At 53.2% G+C, this 21,650-nt stretch overlaps 1 protein-coding gene across 6 annotated transcripts in view; it reads left to right on the top strand.

Moving 5' to 3' along the window:
* The window catches only part of RADIL (Rap associating with DIL domain), a 71,761-nt gene extending 51,785 nt beyond the window's left edge, over positions 1-19,976 (top strand). For 4 of the 6 annotated variants that reach the window (XM_030577012.1, XM_030577017.1, XM_030577016.1 and 1 more), the window contains 8 exons: positions 593-830; positions 6,946-7,118; positions 8,246-8,396; positions 9,695-9,885; positions 13,074-13,491; positions 16,018-16,157; positions 17,886-18,025; positions 19,358-19,976. In XM_030577012.1, coding sequence (XP_030432872.1) covers positions 593-830; positions 6,946-7,118; positions 8,246-8,396; positions 9,695-9,885; positions 13,074-13,491; positions 16,018-16,157; positions 17,886-18,025; positions 19,358-19,466 — 1,560 coding nt within the window. In that variant the 3' untranslated portion in view covers positions 19,467-19,976. Of the gene's footprint in view, positions 1-592; positions 831-6,945; positions 7,119-8,245; positions 8,397-9,694; positions 9,886-12,444; positions 12,644-13,073; positions 13,492-16,017; positions 16,158-17,885; positions 18,026-19,357 lie in introns of those variants that run through there. The other 2 variants (XM_030577013.1, XR_004002237.1) reach the window with 2 other exon arrangements.
* Positions 19,977-21,650: the final 1,674 nt, after the last annotated feature.

The raw sequence follows: 21,650 nt of genomic DNA, 5'->3' as shown, positions 1-21,650 counted from the left end.
TTTGTAGCTCTTTTTTTCCCCCTCTGTGGAAAGATTGTTCCACTATTCCAGCAGCCTCTGCCCCTGGCTGATTGGTTGATGCTGATCCTGTCTCATTTGCATACAAGCAAAAGCTTTGATTGGACACTGCTTTTCAACCTTCCTCATTTACACAAAGGAAAGTGTCTCTAATTGGACACTGCTTTTGTCTTCTGCCTTTTTTTCATAGCATGTGTATTAGATCTTCAGTTACCATGTGGGTGCATAGAACGGGCACCATTCCTTTCACTTAATATCTACAGTAGTTTGTATCTCACATTCCATTTGTTCCCCAAAACAGACCGAGACCAACTGACCACCATGTATGGTGTTAAATTATTGCTTAGGGACAGGGCCGAGCAAGCTTGCAGGTCACAAGGGATTAGTCCGTGAGGGGCAAGAAATACGCCCTTCCTTGTTTGAGAACAGCGGGGCTTGAGCTGGTTATGGGATCATGGAAATGAGAGATTCAGAAGACCTGTTTAGGTCACCATGTGGCCAATGCAGAATTGCTTCCCACAGTAAATCTCCAGCGCTTTGAATCCTTGTGTATTTCTTGTCTCCTCCTGTCCAGTCTCTGTATGTATCTCTACCTGCCCTCCTGGAGTGTAACCCCTTCCAGAGTGAGGGCCAGGAAGATTGGCGGGCATCATCCCAGTTGCCTGAAGAAATACGCAGAGTGGTGTTGATCTACCAGGCTACGCTAGACCTGCTCCACCAATATGAAGTGCACCCTGAAATAGCCTCACAGATGTTTGCCTACCTCTTCTTCTTCTCCAACACTCTGCTCTTCAACCAGCTCATGGACAGAGGTGAGTGACCTTGGGACCAGGGAGTGAGACATTTGTGGGAGGGGCAGGCGTTCCCAAAGACTGGCCTTGTCTGCCTTGAAGACCTTTTTGTGTTTATTCATTAACTAAAGGAACAGACTTAAAATGCCCCAGTATTGCAGCCAGCCAGGCTCTGAGATGAGGATCGGCCAAATGTGGGGAGAGATTTTACAGCATCTGTTGGGATGTTTTAGGATGTGAGGGGCTTGGACACACCTGGAATTCTGCATTCAGCAAAGAAGTCTTGTTGTGCTGTTACTTAAACTTGTGTTAGGCTATTGAGACCCCATGCGTAATTCATCAATCTGGCCCCACTGCCAGGGAGAGACCCCCAGACTGATACTGACAGCAAAGCAGCCAACTTGTTTCCTACAGGGGATAAGGATGCGTTAGAACTTGACTTAAGCTCCTGAGTCCTTTGTTTAACTGGTGTCATCAGAGAGGTGGTTAGGAATAAGTGTCACTTTCAATCAATCAAAGCCCTGTTTCAGCGCTAAGCCTAGGGTCGGGGTGTGAGAGAGAGCAGAGAGGGCAGGACCCTGCTGGGCTAGTAGCAATGAAACCTGTGGGAGTTAGAGTCTGGGTGGAGGTGGGGCTAGAGTCCAGCCAAGCTAGAGTCCAGCCACTGAGGGCTTTGTGACTTCACTTCCCCGACTCTGATGGATTCCTTGGATGGCAGCCTGTGCGCTCTGCTCTCTAGGTGTACATTTGGCTCAGATAACAGCTTAACTCGGGTTTTAGCTTCTGTTCCCTTGGCTTGACCCTGCCTTTACATTTGCTATCTTGCCCGAGTCTGCTGCCTTTATCGATAATGCTCCATTAACCCCTTCTTAATGCCTTGATGTTCGCTGAGCTACCATTGTTCATGGGGATGGGTTCAGCCTGTGTTAGCTCTGCCCCCAAATTAACATACCACCCATCTACTCTCTTGCGCTGGGGCTGGTATAAGAGCTGCCATTTTCATGCTGAGCGGAGGACAGGGCACAGGCTGTTAGTGGAGTTTGTTCCCCAGCACTGCCTGATTGCTGTGCCTAATAAAACATTGCCTCCCACTTCTTAACTGAGGCGAAAATCTTCTCCTTAATTAATCCTAATTATCGCAGAATTCCAGTTGAACTACAGAGCATGTGATACCTGTATAAACTCCAACAGCACCTCCTCACCGCCAGGTGTATTGCAGCTAATACCATATGAGTTAATAGGAGTTGGGTGCTTAAAGAATTAACCTAATTTTGCCACTCAGCCCTGTCAGGCCTCTGTCCCTCTTCCTGCCCAGCTCCGCCCCACTTACAAACAGAGTCTCTGTGGTGAGCAGCAGGCTCTGCCAGCACGGCTCCCTCTGCCGTGTCAGATGGTCCACTAAGCACGAACAAAAAGTGGAAGGGAAACTGTGTGCTCCAGTGTGGGCTTTCCTGCTAGCTGTCCGCCCCTTTGCAGTGCCAGCGACTATGTTGTTGAGCCACAGCCATGACGGCCCCTGGATTTAGAGCTTTGTCGTTGTTGTTTCAAATATAAGGTAACTTTAGAAGGTGCCAGGCTGTCAGTTCTGGAGCTTGGACTCCTCCATTTGGCCCTGATTCACCAAAGCCCTTAAGCACATGCTTAACTTTAAGCATGCCAGTGTTCCTATACCTGTTCTGCGAAACACGTAGCTAACTCCCATTGAACTCCATGCAATCAACTCATCTTGCACGGTTTTACCCAACTTCTAAGACTTTTTTGCCAGTGTGAATGGTGAGGATTTCCCGAGAGCCACTGTTTTCATAGACTCTTGGATGCATCAAGACTGCAGACAGAAAACCATCCCCCATCCAGTATTGGACTGGACCTGCAACCAAACCCAGACTGATTGCAAGGTGCTTGGGGCAGTGCCTAGGATGGCGAGTAACACCTGCTCTGAGATTGCGGCCCCAGGTGCCACCACAACACAGATAATAAAAGCCTCTCTGAGCTGGGCCAAGGCAAGGGAGCTTCATAGCGACCCAAAAATAACAATCATATCAAATTACCATGGCACACATCAAATGGATTAAAAACTGCCTAACTGATAGGTCTCAAAATGTAATGGTAAACAGGGAGTCATCATCAAGCGAGTGTGTTTCCAGTGGGGTCCGGCAGGGATCGGTTCTTGGCCCTGCGCTATTTAACATTTTTATCAATCGCCTGGAGGAAATCATAAATCACTGATAAGATTTATAGATGACAGAAAAACGGAGGGAGTGGTCACCGATACAGAGTGATCGGGATTGCTTGGTAAACTGGGCGTAAATGTAAATGTCTACAGCTAGGAACAAAGAATGTTGGCCATACTTACAGGAAGCAGTGACTGAAACAGATGAAGGGGTGTAGGGGATAATCAGCTGAACACGAGCTCCCACTCTGACGCTGTGGCCAAAAGGCTAACAGTGACCCTGGGATGCATAAACAGGGAACTCTCCAGAAGTAGAGAAGTTATTTTACTTTTGTATTTGACGTCATAGGCACCAACTTCCCCTCTGCCCTGTGGGTCCTCGATCCCCCCTCCCACGGCCCTGCCCCTGCCTCACCCCAATTCCACCCCCTCCCCCACATCCCTACCCCTGCTCCTCCTCTTTTCCACCTCCTCCCCTGGGTGCGCCGCATCCTTGCTCCTCCCCCTCCCTCCTGGAAACTCCAAAGTGCTGCCAAACAGCTGTTAAGCAGTGACCGGGAAGCACGGGGAGGGAGGGAGAGTAGCGGGGATGCGGTGCGCTCAGGAGGGGGAGAGCGGGACGAGGCAAGGCAGGGGCAGGAGGAGGCGAGGCTGCCGGTGGGTGCAGAGCATCCACTAATTTTCCCCTGTGGGTGCTCCAGCCCCACAGCACCCACGGAGTCAGCACCCATGTTTGGTGTGATCACTACCAGAGTACTGTGTCCAGTTCTGGTGCCCACGATTCAAGAAGGATGTTGCTAAATTGAAGAGGAGTCAGAAGAAAGCCACTAGAATGATTAGTGGATTAGAAAACCTGCCTTCTAGTGATTGAACGCTTTGAGTCTATCTATTTAGCTTACCAAAGAGAAGGTTAAGAGGTGATTTGATCACAAATCTGCCCGGGGAACAAACAGTTAAGAACAGGCTCCTCAGGCTGGCAGAGAAAGGTCTAACACAATCCAATGGCTGGACGGAGAAGCTAGACAAATGCTGACTAGAAATAAGGTGCACGTTTTTGACAGAGAGGGTAACTAACCCCGGAACAGTTTACTCAGGGTCGATTTTAAAATCCAGATTGGATGTTTTTTTAACAGACCTGCTCTAGGAATTATTTTAGGGATGCTCCCTGGCCTGTGTTATCCAGGAGGTCAGGCTAGGTGAGCACAGTGGTCCCTTCGGGCCTTGGCATTTCTGACTCTCACCCATTAGTGAGGCTGGCAGGGCCCAGCGTGTGGGTCCTGCGCAAGGCGGTTTGCTGCAGGAAGCACGGAACCTTTCGAGATAGAACATCGAATAGGGAGCCCCAAGCCTGAGGCTTGTCTGCCAGCGTTATGTTTTCCATGCAGCCTTTGGCATTGCTGGAAGAGCAGATAGTTTTGTGTCCATGCAGCGGGGTTGCAGTATAGAGCACATGGTCCAGTGGGGTGATGGAATTAGGACCTGGATGAGGCTAAATTAGCCCTAGGTCCAATACACTAGTGCCCTCTGCTATAGCACGGGCGCCATCCTGCTCCCAGTGAAGTCCCTGGCAAAGGGGCTATGGACCCTCTGGGGCAGGATCAGGCCCAATACCGCCAGCAGAGATGGGCTCTACACCCAGCTCAAAGTTCCTCCCAGCCTGCTGGCTCAAGTGTGGTGTCGGGCGGCGATGTGAGGGAAGGGTCAGATTCTGGATCACACTTTGGGACATGGGGAAGGGGGCTCAGTAACTCCCCATGTTACCCGGGGTTCTTCCAATCCAAAGCTCTTGGTAACTTTACTCTGTGTGAGGTGGTATCAGGAAATAAATCAGGGGAGACTGACAGATAGATGGCTGCACAAACAGGACAACACAGGAGTGCTTTCACTTAAAGCTAAACTTTACTTAGTCTCAAGCACTTACACACGTCCACAACAAGTTAGTAAAACACTCCCAATCCTTGATAATTACCAAAGCTGAGTGTGGCTTTCGAGTGATACAGCGGCAGCCCGTCTGCCGCTGGGGAACACAAGATGCATCCAGAGGGAGAGGCCAATCCCGAAACGAGTCCCACCTATCTCAAGCTTTTTCCCCTTATTTATACATTAGTAATTAAAGAAACCTTGTTCAGTAAGCAGTTTTAATGATCGAGCAAGAGGTTCCTTCTGTTTATTGATTAACCAGGTGTGGCTCTTTCCAGAGCCTGCAGCCTTGAGACCCCAACAGACATTCCTGAGGGTATATCCTGCTCTTTTCAAATGCATTTATCAGCAAATTTAACTCAGTTCTGATCAGGGAGGACGTGGGGTCAAGCTGCCCTTTCGGTGGTACCCTAAATCCCCCTCCGCTCCTGCCTTGGTCAAGCTGAGACTTGCTTTTAACAGCTTGCTGACTAGGCTGTCTTTAACAATAAGACATAGTGGTTTCAGGCACTTTACTGGTTTGCCAAAGTCTCCCCGTACACCAGTGTGGAGGGCGGTGGGTGCTGGAGCAACCCAGCCCTGTTGGCTCACAGCCTCCTGCCGCTGTTGGTTCTTCCTTTTAACTGGAGCACCAGCTCCCTTCCCTGCCCCCCCCCTCCCATTTCCATGGGCCCACAGGCTGAGGCTTGGCTCGCTGCCTATTAAGGTCAGCATTAGCTTTCAAATGTTTGTCTCCCGAGTTGATTTCCTGCACGTGGGTGCTGATTGGAGCAGATTAGAGTGTGAAATCCTGCTGTCCCCTGGGACAGCGGGCTTCTCGCCTGGGCCGTGTTGTGTGCCATGCTCTGCCTCCTGTGTTCTCAGAGATGGGCCTCACCTCAGAGCCCCAGATCACAGGGGGAAGAGAAGTGCTGGGTCACCCCCATGCAGGATCATGGAGGGGAAGGCGGAAGAACCCGTCCTGCATTAGAAACTGGATCTGAGCACTGACATTGTGCATCTCTCGCAATAAAATCTTAGGGTCAGCCACTGTTGTTTCTGCTGCCCCAGCTCTATGGCCTCGCGTTACCTGGGTGCAGCTGAGGAGTCTAGAGAGATTAGGAATCTGGCTGACAGCAAGCTCAGGTCAGTCATTATCTGATGGATGACGCAGAGACATCCCCCATGCCCGCACTGCGCTGGGAGAACGGGACAAGGGCTATGTAGAGAGTTGCCTGCCGTGCACAGGCCAAGCGGGTGAATCAGTTTCTGGATGCAGGGGCTGGTGGAGGTGGAGTCCTCCTCGTGGGCAATACAGGAGCTCTGGGATAGCCTCCTGGGGCCTCTGCAGAGACTCTGGCTGGGGAAGGCAGAGGCTGCAGATTAGGAGATGTTTGTTTAAATGGTAGCTTGAAAAAAATGTTTCCTCCCTTCACCACAGCCCCAGGTTTTGCTCGTAGGAGACTTCTGCACCTGGACATTTATCTGCATCCATCTGAAATGTGCTGTATGCAGCTATCCCCTGTCATGTGGCATGATGCCCAGCCGCTTTGGAAATGTCACACACAGCACAACTGAAATGCAGCCACCTCTGGGGAGAAGGCTGGCAGCTAACCTCCAAATAGCACCCTGTACAACACTATGCTAAAGCACTTACGAAAGATGCCCTGGGGGCTCTAGTGTCCACACAGAGCAGACGGAATCTCACTTCTCATGGCCAATGTTTTGCTGTGCCCAGCACGCGCTGGCGTCTGTCAGAGCAGGGTGAGCATGTGCAGCTAGGCCGAGTCAGGCGCTGTAGCACCCAATATGCAGGCTCTGGCTGGAGGGGGCTGCTTTCTGCCAGCCAAGTGACTGAGCCGGCTGATGTCTCCTTGGCTGAGCATGTTGGTGGGGTGGACAGAGCGACTGCCTTCATGCTGTATCTGTGCCAGGGAGTGGAGTCGGCATGTGTCTTCTGAAGCCTATAGCTGTCTGTATTGTGGCAGGGCTGGGTGCCTACTGCAAGTGAAGTTAAAGCAGCACTGCATGTGGCTGTTCATTCTCTCTTCCCTGCCCTATCCACAGGCTCCTCCTTGGGTTGCTTCCACTGGTCAAAAGGAGTGAAGATCCGCGCCAGCCTGCGGCTCCTCCTGGAGTGGATGCGGGGTGTGGGCTTCGGGCACCTGGCCGAGCAGTTCTTCAGCAAGCTCTCCAGCGTGGCTCACCTGCTGGCCATGCCGAGCTCCCAGCTGGCGCAGGTGAGACGTGCGTGGGCTTCTTGCCCAGGGTATCAGTGGCCTTTGGGGACCAGATCCTTAAAAGCCTGTAGCCGCCTAACTCCCATTGAATCCAATCAGATCCCTTGGAGGGTCTGGGCCTGCAAGTGGCAGGAGACCTCTTGTGAACATCATGGGGATTGTTTGGGAGGGCCAATTATTAGGTGGGGCTCCCCAAGCTGGTGCTCCCCACGCTGAGGGGTCAGCTCTCCAAGGCAGGCAGCCAGAAGGAGCACAGTCTATTTCATATGCAGCTTCCCTCCCTTTTCCCATTAGAAGCATCATGGGACATCAAAGGCCTGCTCATCAGAGCAGAGGGTGTGGGGAAATCAATGCCATTTCCCTGACATTGGGCCAAGATGGGAGATCCCTGAGGTAGGAGTGGAAGGCAGGGTTCCCTCCAGAAATTGCACTGGATCTGACATGCCAGCATCAGACACACAAAATCTAACTCAGGTCCGTTTGGGTTCTGGGTGAATCTGATCCTTTCCACAGAATGTGATGTTGCTCTCGAGCCAGGCTTTCAAACTGTGCCTCTGGGCGGCACCTTTGCAAGCTCCAGGCAGGGAATGGCTCTGTTGCCCAAGACATGCTCACGCCTACTGGCTCTGCATGCCAAACTGGGACAGCCAGCTTGGAATATGAGGACTAAGGGGCCGATTTGCGGGAATGTATTTGCCCCCCAAAATCCGGGCTATTATTTCCCAGGAAATGGGTCACCTTGTTTCAAAGCCAAACCTTGGGGTGGGGAGCAAATCCTCTTGACCAACGTCTGCACCCATTTGGGTAGCAAGCAGCAGCATGAGGCATTGGTAGCACGAGGTAGCATTTCAGGCTTTCTGTGTCTTACATCCTGTCCTTGGCTTCAGTAGGCAGCTCACGTATTGGAAGTAGCAGCGACGCAAATGCACAGCTGAGCATCAGTGGTGCTCTCTCTGTGCTGCAGCTGTGCCTTCACCCCTAGGCTCTCTAGACCCCTTAGCATGCCGCTCGCTTGCTGAAGAGCCACGCGAAGCTCATTCCCTGTTAATAAAACTGCTTCACTCCCTGCCATCTTCCCTGTGCACCGTCCAGAGGCCTTCACCCCAGCTCTCCCTTGCTTTGCTCAGATGACCTGGCCATTGCTGAGAGCCGAGTTCCCCACCCTGAGTCCTGCTCAGCTCCATCACATCCTGACTCAGTACCAGGCAACGTCCGATGTGGGGTGTGTCGCAGCCTGGCAGCCCTGGCATGGGGACAGCCCTGCAGCCTTCAGGACAGGTGAGCACACAGCGCTGGTGTGGCTGCATTGCACTGATAGGGTGTGAATCTGTGACCTCAGTAGCACTTCTGTTGTGATTGTTCTGTGTCCTCTGCACTCCTGAAGGGCAGTGAAACCTGCATGAGGATCCTTCCCGGTAAGTACTTTTCTCAGACCTGCCAGTACAGGTTGGTTATCCTGAGTTTTGCTGGTTCCTTGAGTGTTTTCATTGGGCTTGTAACCGCCTGTGCTTTACAGGGGTTCCTGCATGACCATGGACAGCCACAAAGAACTACGGGCCTGTAACATGAGGGGGTCCTTGAATTGCCCTGAGGCAAAGGGAGTTTGGGCTGAAGGCTGAGCCTGGTATGGTAGGGACTACAGAGCATGGCCCCCATGTGCTGCTCTACCTAGACACACACCATGAGCTGGGGCTGCACTGTCAGCCTGAACTTGGGGTGTCCTGACTCTGGGTTGAGCCACTCCAGTGCACTTCTGTGTATGCCAGGCCATGGGTGGGGAGCTAACAATGGGGGGGAATCACAGTCTTCCCCGACAGATACAGGGGACATGTGACTCACCCGGTGGGTGAATGTTGCCTGTACCTGTGCTATCAATGCCATAAGGGTATTTATATCCCACCCTTACCATAGAGCTGAGCACCTCACAGGCTTTAACATTCTGGCAGTACTCACCCTCATTGACCAGACAAGGCTCTGAGTGACTTTGACTCACCCGGGGCAAGCGGTGGAGCAGGGCATTGCACCCAGCTCTCTGAAGTCCCAGGCTGGCACCCTAACCACTAGACCAGCCTTCCTCCACTGGCATGTACCCAGACATACTGTGCTGTGACATGGGAGGGAGTCAGCACTTTCCCGAGGGCCCAGCAGCATGCTCTTGGCTATTGGAGAAAAGAGAGATCAGGACACAGTGAAGTGGGTGGAAACTGATCAAGGAGTACAAGAGACTGGATTACGGCTCTTCTAGCAACAGCTACAAGATGTAGCGGGGACGGCCCCAGAGCAGTGGATCTGAGAAGCTGTGGAACCCTTTTCTAAATGACAAGGACGGGAGGGGATAAAGGTTCTGAACAACCCAAGGGGCACGACCTAGGGGAGCTAAGCAGAGTGCAGGCATTATCTAGCATCCTCTGGAGGCCAGTTTTGTGGGGTTGTGACCTAGAGGATGCTGGGATTGGTTCCCATGCAAATACTTGGCTTGCAGGGCCTGGGAAAGAGCAATGGCTCCACAGTCCGGGAGCAGGGCTGGGGCTCAGGTGAGTCACATACCAGCACCAGCTTCCCTCTGTGTTTTGCAGACGAAGTGCTGGAGTCCTTTGATAACCACCCGCCCATCGTCCTGCCAAGTGAAGGATTTAAGGTGGACTTGGAGGTGGAGACGCTGGACGATAATGTGTACCGGCATCTCCTGTACATCCGTCACTTCCTGTGGAGTCTGCAGAGCAAGAGCCCCCACGCAAGTGACTTGCCAGAGTTGGAGCCCCTGAAGGTAGCAGTCACTGACAGAGGGAGAGCATTGTCCCTGCTAGCCCTCTCTTGGGAACATCATAGATCCCTGGCCATCCTGCCCAGATCTCCCACGATCTCACCTTCACCTCTGAGTCCCATGCTCTTATCTGCCAGACCATACTGCCCATAGCTACTCCCTCCCCTTCGAACCACGCCGCCGCCTGCTGCTCCCTCCCCCCCTTCGATCCACGCCGCCGCCTGCCGCTCCCCCCTCCGCTTCGATCCACGCCGCCGCCGCCTGCCGCTCCCTCCGCTTCGATCCACGCCGCCGCCTGCCGCTCCCTCTGCTTTTATCCTATTAGCCAGGAGTTACTGATTCACACGTTCCATATTCTAAGCCCCTCACGCCTCGCTGTAGCTGAGCCCAGCAAACATGCCCCTGCTCTCTCGCTAGGTTTGCTGGGCAGTGGCTGACATTGCCACAGTGGCCTCCGCTGCTCCCTGGGACTCGTTAGTCCAGTCCAATTAGCTTAGACTTTATTGGGGCAAGTGGCACCGTTTTCATCTGATTGATGAGTTAGAGGGAGGTGCAGGTATCCAGGAGCATTAGGCAAGATGTGACCACTAGAGGGAGGTGCAATAAAATCCAGGGGAGATTCAGCCAGAAAATACAACAGGTGACTCTCTCTGCTTCTTTCCTTTCCTGTAGGATGTGCATTCTTTAATGCGCTGTGCATTCTTTAATGGCTAGAGCAGTGGGTCTCAGCAAGGGATCTGGGGCCCTCTAGGGGGCTGCCAAGCAGGGCCAGAATTAGACTCGCTGGGGCCCAGGGCTGAAGCCGAAACTGGAGCAATGTAGCTTTGTGGGGGCTCCTGTTGCATGGGGCCCCAGGTAATTGCTCTGCTTGCTACCCCCCCCTCCCCAATGCCAGCCCTGGCTTTTGTATGCAGAAAAGCAGTGGTTGTGGCACAGGTGGGCCGTAGAGTTTTTATTGCATGGGGGGGTTAGAACAAAAAGAAGGTTGAGACCCCCCTGGGCTAGAGCACGGGTCAGCAAACTCAGTGACTGTGGACAGTGCAGAGCTCTAGTTCCCTGCAGCTGACCTGCAATGGGTTTGCGTCTGCCATGTCTGCTGCACTTCTGCCTGGATTATTTATCCTAAACTCCCACCTGCATCTGCTTTGGGAGGGACGCACGTGCTGACTGTACAGGGTAAAGGAGCCCCCGCTGCATTGTTTGCCAGGTGGCTGTTGGGCCCTAGAGCCTGATCATGAAGCGTGGAAGGGAGGGAGGGAGCCCCTCTCTTCACAGGCTGAGCCCAGGAGGAAGCCTGTGTTAGTGCCTGGCTGGGGTAGTCTAAGCACGGCCCCGTTTCCACAGGCCCTGTGATTGTGCCAGCCAGACCAGTGCGACTGCCCAGACTCCACAGGCTCTATGCCTTTGGCTTTGCACCAGCCCTAGGCGTTTACTGGAGCTGGGGCTGCCTTGTGGGCCGCAGGGGCTGGGAAGCCCTAGCGAGCTGATATCTCAAAGGAGAGGAACCTGCCCGCTGCTGGGCGGGATTAGCCCCACTAATCCCCTTGCCTGGAGGAGGGCGGGGAGGTGTGGAGAAAGGACACAAGATTGTTAGCAAGGAGGGGGAGGGAGGTGCCAGTTTGCAGTGCGGCCTTTCCCTCGTCTGTGCCCTTCCTGTCTCGTCCCTGTAGAAGTGGGGAGTATGGGGTGGCTCTGGGCTCCAAGGAATGCCCCTCCCCCTCCAAGGGGTGTAAACAGCCTGGCCTGCTCTCCCGTCCACACGCAGGCATTTGTGGGGTTACTGTTAATTAGCAAATGTGTGTAAAGTGCCGTTGGGGCTCAGCATCGCTGACAACCCTCTCCTGCGGCACTCCCGGGGAGGGAGCAGTTCTCGGGCAGGGAGTGACATGAAATCCTCCTGCCTCCCCCTCTGCAGCCAGCATGTGCATAGCCGGCTCCTGGCCATTGCCGTGCAGCTCCCCTCTGCAGCAAGAGGAGGATGCTGGGTTACCTCAGATTACCCCCCACTCCCAGCCGACCCCTGAGGGTGCCTGGAGGGCTCTGCGTTTGGAGCATTTCCTCGACTTCCTTGGCATCTGCCCCAGTGCTGGGAAAGCAGCTGGTGTGTAAAGTCTCGGGTTGGTCCTGGTCCTCGGAAACGAGCCAGCAAGAGACTGGCCCTTGCAGAACCTTGGAACGATTGGGGTACCAAAGAGGGGAGCAGTGTACTGCCATGCCAGCGCCGCCTGGCTGAGGGGGAGTGTGAGTAACAGGCAACGGGGAGCCTCGTCTGGCAGGATATGGGCCTGGCTCAGACAGGAGAGGGCCCGGTGTCCTGCTTCCACAGTCGCATGAGGGAGCTGGGCTGCTAGCAATGCATGGAGTGAAGGTGCCTGCAAAAAGGAGAGAGTCGAGTCATCAGATGCAGGTTGGGAGCTGGAAAAGGACAGGGATTCCCCACCGCCACCCCCACCCCCTTATACACATGGGATCCCTCCAGTCTGTGCTGGCATACAAGGGGTGAATCTAAGGCATGTCTACACAGGGAGATGTACTGGCTTAATTCTACTTCTATCGTTACAGCAATGCAATGCCCGAAGGGGAGCAAGAGTGCCTGTTTCCAGTTTAGCTCCTGCTGCTCGGGCAGGTGTCTGCACGGGGAGTTATACCAGCGTAACTAGAGCGTTATATGATGCTGGTAAATTGCCCCATGTAGACAAGCCCTAACTAACTCCTAATCACTAAAGCTTTGGGACCCACTGATGTACCGAGACGAATCCAGGTGTGAACCTGCACCCATCTGGGCAATGGACCTTAATGAGCTGTGCCTCCTGCATGGCGGCGCAACCACAGACAGGCTGGCTTTACCTGGGGGCGGAGCGTGCTGTGTTCAGGACAGATGAGGACTCAGAAACTTTGGGGTCTCTGCCCAACTCTGACGTTGCCTCCTCCTGTGACCCAAGTCATTTCCCCTCTCTGGGCTCTGCTTCCTCGTGCTGACTCATGGGGCTCACAGCCCTGCCCCAGCCCCCCAGGAGGGGTCACACTGCTGCACGTTTGCCCCAAGTTCAAGCTCTTTGGCAGAAGGGCCAAATACTCCCGAGTTACTAGGTCACCTCCCTGCCTCCGGTGGAGGTCAGATACTCAGGTGAGGGGTAGCCTAGATCGCTAGAGGGGCCAGGCTAATGCTCTGTATTTTTCTCCCTTTAAAGAAAGATGTGCCCACCAGCCAAAACACCCCTGAGGTGCCTGAGAACGCACTCACCTTGCCAGCCCTGGGGAATTCCTTTGGCCAGTCGGATTACAGAAGTCCAGGAAGCTGTGCTGAAGCAGAGGCTGCTGGGAGCTCTCCGCTCCCCACAGATATGAGCAGATCCTCCAGAGACTATTACACCAGTGAGACACAAGAAAAACTCAGGCATCTGCCGCTGCACAGCAGTCTGGGGAAAAAAACCCTTTCCAAGGCCAGCGTGTCGCCAGTGGATCCCTCCTGCTTACTGACCCCTCCCAATACGCCTCTGAACTTTGACCCTGGAAGCCCAGAATCCCCTCAGAGCACCAGCTGTGGGAAAATCCTCCAGGACCCCAGGAAGGATGGACTCAATGGCACCAAAGCCACCACCCCTGAAGGTACTGCGAACCGTTCCTGCCCTCAAAGCCCCAGAGCTTGTGGGTTAGGCTCTGTCTTGCAATGTCAGTTCCTCTAGGAACTGCTTCCTGTAGGGAACACACCAAGTGTGCACCCCAGGAGAACAGACTGGGGTCAGACAAGCATGGCACCAGGAGGACAGAGCATAATCCAGCACCACTGGTTCTCCATGGCCTGGCCTCTTTGCTTCTTGCCACAGGGGAAGACTTCATGGCTTAACCATCAGCAAGGCGATGGTTTGTCATGCTAATGATTAGTCAATTTCACAGCAGAGGTTGGTGGAAAAAAAACCCATCGTCACGGAAGGGACACGGCCCAGGAGTGGGAGGGGTTGGAGAGTGAACCCACCCTGCACTCACCCCACACCAGCAGCTTCTGTCCCGCGGGGCTGGGGCCAGCTCCCTGCTTCAGTTATTGAAACCCTGTGGGCTAGGTGGCACCACCAATCAGATTTGGTGCATCCGCGCCTCTGCCTCCATCGATGGTGGGGCGGACGGCTGAATCAGAATTGTACTGCGACCACGTGAGTCACAATAGCTGGAGTGGGGCCCAGAGGGCTGCAGGGGTCACAGTCTGCATGAAAATTCACAATTACTGCGAGCAGCATGACCTCTGTGCCACAATCTAGCCTGAACCATCAGGTGAGCAATCCCTGCATGCCCTGGCCCCAGCCGAGGTCACCTTAACCTTTATCATCCCAGCCAGCTACAGCGAGCTCCGTCCCAAAGGCCTGGCTGCTCTGTGGGGGCACTGAAGAGCCTTTGATGCTTTCTGTAAGAGCAGGCGCCTTTGGCCAAAGCCCCCCTTTCCCTTCCTTCTTGCCCTTTGCCATTAGCCAGTGAGCTACCACCCTGCAGCGTGCCAGTGGCTGTATGTGCACAGACTGTCAAGGGCCTTTGGGATCCTTCGGGTTCAGCGTAAAAGAAAGACTATGTTATTACCTTGCTCCCAGAAGCAAGCAGAGGCCTTGTGCTTCCATTTCAGATGTTTGCAGGGACTCAGTGGGTGCTTGGCATCTAAATCCAGCTGCACCTCCTGAAGAAGTAGCAATTAATTGGTTCAAATGCGTGACCCAGTGTCCAGTAGATGGAACTGAACAGAGGCAGGAAGGTGTTTGTGAGACACCTGGGCATCAGAGGGGGCACTCCTGAAACAGCAGCTAGTGGAAAATCCCACACTTTGCACATATTGGCAGCTGCGTTTCTCGTGGCCAATGGCAGGGTGATTACGCCCATGTGTTTATTTTTAAAACCCCAGTCCCTCCATCTCCAGCTGTGAGCCAGGAGAGGAAACAAAAGGCCGGCAAATAGAACCCAGATGTCAGTCCGACCGTGCTAGAGCCAAAGCACCACGCAGAGCTGGGTGGATTCCAGCCGCAGAGCCACAGGAGCAGGCTGTGTCCATGTGAGAACGCAACACTCCAGGAGTGTTTTATAAGGTCACTGTGGGGGCCAGGAGGGGAAGGCAGACTCTCCTGGCTGACTGGGCTCCGCCGTATTCATGAATGCAGAGTGGAGTCATGGCCAGCTTGAGCCTTCATTGGCGTCACCTACCAAGCCGTAGCCAAAAAATTTCAGTTCTGCAAAATCCAACATGCTGGAGGAACTGAACGGCCTTTCTTGTTCTCGTGCCACCATTTATTCGGAGAATGCTCCTGCTGCTGAAAAAAACTTGCCCATTAACTCCTGAAACCCTGCAGAGCTGTTTAGGGCCAGATGTTCAAAGGGGTAGCAACCCAAAGTGTCATTTTGTGCCCTCAGGATTTGTGCAGCCCAGTTTCTGTATGTGCAGACATTCAGCCGTGGTTGGGCAAGCGGCCTGAGCCAAGGCCTAAAACCTTATCCAAGAATCGGTGTGAGGGCAACACTTGGCCACAGTTGGAGAGGCCCCTTTGGGCTTTTAAGGCCAACGGGCTCTGGAGTTCTCCAGACAGGCCAGGGGAAGAGGGCAGAGTGCTTTCACCAGCCAGCCTGCCTCCCCCGGGCTTGTCCACGTTATTGACCAATGTCTGACGTTCTAGACTGATGTTTAATGGCTCCTGCCGCCAGCAGGCTCGCCTCTCTGGGCCGAGCCCCTCCTCGGGAAGCATTTTCTGCCATTTTCACTGTCTGTCCCCAGCTATCGGGGGCTGGTGCAGGCCCTAAGCAGGAATATTTTGGGCCCCCCCCCAAACACATACAAATACAAGACCTCCTTGAGTTGTTCAAGGCCCTAAACAATTTCTTAGTCTGCTTATGCCTAGTGCTGGCTCTGCCACTGCACTCCCTGAGTGTCATTGCATGGGCAGTTTGGCAAAGCCCACATGAAGGGAGCTCTCCTCCGCCGGCCCGACAGGTGTGCTGCTGCCAGGCACAGAGGCACTCCAGGGAGCCTGGCTGATACACTGCTTATTCCAGCTGTGATTGCCAGTGGGGCAGGAAAGGGGGAGCTCCGTGCAGAGAGGAGCAGGCTGGATTGGGTGAATAATACTTGTCTGCCCTCCTGAAACACCATCTCTTTGGCCCCAGGATGTTCTCCGCTGCCCTATGACTATCCCACGCCAGCGTCCTCCAGTCGCAGCTCAGCCACGGATGATTTCTGCTACGTCTTTGTAGTGGAGTTGGCAAAAGGGCCCATTGGGCTGGGGATGGGACTGATTGATGGCTTGGTGAGTACCTTCCGCTCTGCCTCGCAGAATAGTTAGACCTGGGCTCGTGCTGCAGGGAATGTATTATATGAAGATGAAAATGACCTATAAAGCTAACGCCGGGTGTATGTCCTATAGGTAGCCCAGGCTTCCTTTCCTAAGAAATCTGACCAAGTTGCTTGGATTAATCTCTGAGGTGAATGCAAGTGCCATGATCTCTTAGGTTATACTGATAGAGCCCAATAAGGCCCTGTAAGAAATCAGACACCTGCTAGCTCAGACCTAGCTGTAATGCTTCTATCAAAGCTGCCTCAAGGCCTGTGGAGAATCAATTACATTAGATATGCCCAACGCACTTGCTAGAGTCCTTTGCGGAAGAAGGTTGCAAGACTAGGATGCAAGCCTAAGGAAAGGTCTTTCCTGCCCCATCACAAGTGATGGGTGAATGTCAAAAAAAAATCTGGCCGGGATGCTGGCCAGGTGGAGGGCATCCTCCAAGAGCTCATTCCTGAGTAGGAATGAAATGGTTTGTCCTGCCCTGCATTCACGGCACATGCTCAGAATAGCCAATGCTGAGTGCAAGCAGAAAAGTCACAGGAACGTCCCTGCTCTCATGCACTAGGGGTTGCAATCTGGTTTAGTGCAATGGGTCAGTGTAACCGGGGGGCTTTCTCAGCAGTGCATTAATCTGTAGAAAATAAGGCCTTACCCCTAGTTCTGATTGTATTTCATGTGCACTCAGGGAAGGAGCCTTGTCCTGCCTGGCTTGTTGATTGTTCTTCTCCCATAATTAAAATGAACAAGGGAAGTGTGGCCAGCAGTCTCCTCTGTCCACCTGGAGGTACAAACTGGGCTGAGGGCTGCCCTGCATTCTGCTTGGATTAGAGCTCTCCTGTAGCCCAGGGCTTCAAACACCCAGCTTGCTACTAGGACCCCCAGGAGGTCCACAGGTAGCAGTAGATGCCAGGCCCTCAGCATTTCAGCGAGCTCCTTTTCCTCCTCGCTCTGCAGCAGCCTTGCCCTGGCACTTGGAGATGCTTGGCCTGTTGGTACTGCAGAATTCTTGGAGCAGGTCATGAGACTCCCCCTGAGCGCACAAAGGAACTAGGGCACGTGTTTGGCATCTTCTCAGTCCGTAGGAATGCATAAGCTGGGGGAAGTCACTGATCCTAGGTCTCCCTCTGTAGGTGGTGGGGATAGACTGCAAAATCTATTTCATGCACACACAACTAGTGTTCACCTTTTCTCTTGTGATGTCACCTGCACTTGGAAAATGTTCTACAAGTGCCTCACCATTGCTCACATAGATTCAGCTCTACCAGCATTAGCAACTTTGGGAACCTTTCTGTAGCTGGGGCCTGGGCTGCTACAGGTGATTAAAAAAGCAACCAAAACCCACCCCACACAGGGCAGTACCATTTTCAGAAATGCCAAAGTCCCATTTTCAAAAGTGACTGATACTTGGTAGCTTATTGAAAGTCAGGGGCCCTTAGACTCCCCAAAGCAACTTAAAAAGGGGACTATGGCATGTCAGTCGTTCAGTTGCTTTTGACGATTGATTCCAGTGTTTTGTAAGCCTGCTGTGAGCAAGAGTTTGAAATGCCTGCAGCAGCTCGTCAGCAGTGGACACTAAGGTTCCCAATACTGCCGCCCCACAGATGTCGAGTCCGAGAAGTTGTGTATCCCTTTGCCTTGTGCAGAACCTGTCTCCCCTCTTCCCTGGTACTGACTGTTGTTAATTGCTGACAGCACACCCCTTTGAATTCTCCTGGCATCTACATCAGGACCCTCATCCAGGACAGTCCTGCAGCCTCAGATGGCAGACTCTCCATAGGAGACCGCATCCTGGCTGTTAACGGCACCAGTCTGATTGGAGCAGATTACCAGAGGTAAACAAAACAAAAAGCTGGGGTGTGGGAGGCTTTGAAGGCAGTGATGTATGTTGCAAAACCCCAGGCCTCGCCCTACTGGAGACTTGGCCCAGTACTCAACGGTGCAGGAGAAAGTCATCGCTACAGCTATTTCCAGCAGCTGCAGGCATTTTAAACTCCTATACAGAGCAGGCTCACAGTCTCCTAGTTGCTCCTGGTGATGCCTGGGCTAGTAGCAGAAGGGAATGTTCTGTACCCCAGGGAAGGCAGGAGAGCTGCCATGTGGATAGCAAACTGGCATCAGCAAAGAAAGTTTGAGGGAAAGCAGGGGAGCCAGGAGTTTCAAATAGCTACTGATGGCAAAAAGTGTGTGTCTGGTGAAAGATCAGTGCTCTCCTGCCAGACTGGGCATGTATTTCCCTGCCCTGGAGTCCACCTGCTAGAGCAGGACACACTCCATCCCTGGCCACCACACCAGTTAGTCTGACCCTTTGAAGATAACCCCTCCAGTGGCATTTCGTTGAATGGTGGCTCAGGGTCCATTCAGTTGGAAGGAGCAGCAGCCTCTGCAATTGGCCTGGCCCTTAGAAAGCCCCAGCGTGAGCCTCGGCTACAGGAGGACGTAACAGCTCCGGGCATTGCAAGAAATACTTGTTGCTTATAAGTGAGGTTGCTCTGTGAGGTCAGTGCAGGCTGCGACCCTCGTGGGATTAAAAACAACTCCAGAAGACAAATAACCTCTGCTGATGTGTGTGTCTCCTGGGATCAGGCAGTGATCCAGCTCTCGGGTGGTGTGGGGGGAAAGACAACTTGTAATGGGAGCAAGGAGCAGCCTAGTGCTGAGTATCACCATGAGGGCAAGCAGCTGGCTGCAGCCCAGCTCCAAACTCACTTAATGCTTCCACAGGACAATTAAATTAAAGCCTCAGCCTCTCCTGGCTTTCTTTGATGTGAACAAAGAGATACGTGAGCCGGACAGCAAGTGTAAGGGGGAGAGATGGGATAGAAGCCGATTAGTGGGGAGCTGGAGGAGGTTAGAGAAGTGGGGGAGATGAATAACTGTAAAGCCCTCCACCCACCAAGTAAACCTCAACAGCAGCTACCCCACGGAACGCAGTGAAGCCTGGCTCTTGGGACCTTGTCTCTAAAGCCTGCCTAGCATTTGCTGTGCCAAGGGCAAGTACGGGGTGGAGCAGAGGGAGAGGCTCCCACAGGATTGCCAGCCCAACCTGGGCTCCCCAAGAGCGAACTAGAAGAATCCTCAGTGTATCACACCAGCCAGCTGCTGCTCTGGCTAGTGAGCATGGGGCCGGGACATTAACCTCTCTGTGCCTGTTGTCTGGTCTCCAGTGCAGTGGAGCTCATCCGGTCCGGAGGGAAGAAGCTGCGGTTTCTGGTTGCTAAGTCTGACATGGAAATAGCCAAGAAAATCAGCTCCAGCTCATCATCGTCCTCTTAACGCTCATGTTGCAAGGGCCTGGCCATAGCCCCCTGCAAACGAAGCTGCTGTCAAGGCCAACTACGCGAAACCTGGTGGGATGGGCAGAGACTGTACTTGGAATCTGGAGGATCCAGTTGAAATTGCACCATTCCAGGACTAAAGAACTGTTCTCAATTTGCTTTTCAGACTGCTGGGTATCTCTGTTCTGCTCTGCACTGCTGAGTGAGTGCGGGGAGGGAACTTTACAATCCAAACACCCCTCCACTCACAGATGTATCCCATGGGCTCATTTTACAGCTGACGTCCTTCACCCTGCCAACCTCAGCATGGAGTTTGCATAGCCCCTCCGTAACTGCCTACCCCATGCTCCTCTCTGCAGAGGGGAGATCCCGTTCCAGGCAGTCAGCGTGCTCGTGGGCTCCATCGAGGTTAGGAACAAGCTATTCCATTCCTCTGCGCTATAAATAAATAAAATAATGGAGATATACCTATCTCCTAGAACTGGAAGGGAGCCTGAAGGGTCATTGAGTCCAGCCCCCTGCCTTCACTACCAGGCCCAAGTACTGATTTTGCCCCAGATCCCTAAGTAGCCCCCTTAAGGATTGAACTCACAGCCCTGGGTTTAGCAGGCCAATGCTCAGACCACTGAGCTATCCCTTCCACATGGCAGGCCTGGTAGATGAACTTGCCTGATTGGGACTTGGGGGCCCACAGCAGCTGCTGTTGCAATTATTGCATTACCTAGCCCTGGCATCTGGGAGATTTTGAATGCCTGGTGATTAACATAACAATTACAGTTATCATAGGCCAGAACTGCCAGGTAACGTTTATTACCAACTGTGGTTCCTGGGTGGCCAGGCTGTGAAAGGTGACAGCAGAATGTCCCTCTCTTACCCGTCAAGCTGGATTCCAGAGGTTGGGGGTGGGGGGGCTTACATACTAAGAAATGACAGAACAGCCTGGGTGCCGGAAATGACTGTGAGGCTGTACAGAGAGTAGAAAGTCCAGCTGTGACTTTCCAGGGACAGGCTTTAGCACCGTAAGCTGACACATGGGGCTATTATGGTGGAACTGATGTGTTATAGTCACACCCTCCACAGCCTGAGTCAGTTCACCCTGCCTTAGTGTAGTGCCTTGCTGCTGTTAAGCGCTAGGCCCATCACCCCTGGGCCCTGCACTGGAAAGTGGCTACAGCAGCGAGGAAAGAGCATGAGAGCAGCTGCAACTGCTCCCAGGCTTGGCAGGAGGGCGTTGCTGGAAGGGTCCTTCTCCTTTCCACATCACCATCCCACCAGCGAGCGGGTCACGCCCCGGCTCTGGCATTAGCCCTATTGCACAGGGGAGCCAGTGTTAAAACCTTCTCTGTGTCAACAGCTTTCAGCACCATTGGCCTGGGGAGAGGCTGTTACCCTGTGAAGCCCCCAGCCAAGGTGAACCAATATGACCTCTTGTTTTGGTACAGTACTCACAGGGTACAACCTGCGCTGACCATTTTACAAAATGGAGACATGGCTGCAACCCACACAGAGTGGCTGCTCTTAGGTGGTCTCTTTGGCTGCATGGATGATGCCTTATCCTATGCAGGCTATGGGAGAGACACAGTGCGGGGAGGTTATCTTAGACCAACTACTGCTGGTGAGAGAAAGAGACACAAACTTTTGAGCTACACAGAGCACTGCTGCAGGGCTGGGAGGGGCACTGCTAACTACAAGATCCAACAAGCAGTTTAGCGTAAATACTTACCACCTAGTCTAACCAGTCAAGGAGAAGGGGCCCATTAACACCCCTGTAGTCCTAAAGGACAAAAATGGGGCAGGAGGTTAGATTAGTGGAAGAAGCCAGAAATCCTTAGCAGGCAGCCTGTAGCTCATTAGTAAGCAAAGAAGTCAAACCACCCCCACATCAAGCTAGGGTCACACTTTTGAAGGCACCACTACTTTTGCAGCTGGACTTGACGAAGTGGAAAGGGCAGCAGTCAGATGGCCAGTAGCCAGGTTGAAGGCCACAGCAGGTTTGTAAATCGAAATAAAAGTAGCTCTGAGGGTGGCTGCATGTGGATGCCAAATCAGAGGTAGTTTTAAAAAAAGTGTAGCCAGTGCTGTAACATACAGGCAGAGCTGGGGAGTGCTCCACAGGTCTGATTCTGTCTCCCATGCACCATCCCATCTACATACCTTGGCTGCTGCTGACATGCTGATGATG

The sequence above is a fragment of the Gopherus evgoodei genome, chromosome 10 (genome assembly GCF_007399415.2).
Source record: "Gopherus evgoodei ecotype Sinaloan lineage chromosome 10, rGopEvg1_v1.p, whole genome shotgun sequence".
Lineage (NCBI taxonomy): Eukaryota > Metazoa > Chordata > Testudines > Testudinidae > Gopherus > Gopherus evgoodei.
The sequence above is the reverse complement of the archived record's forward strand: the minus strand, read 5'-3'. Positions and strand labels throughout refer to the sequence as shown.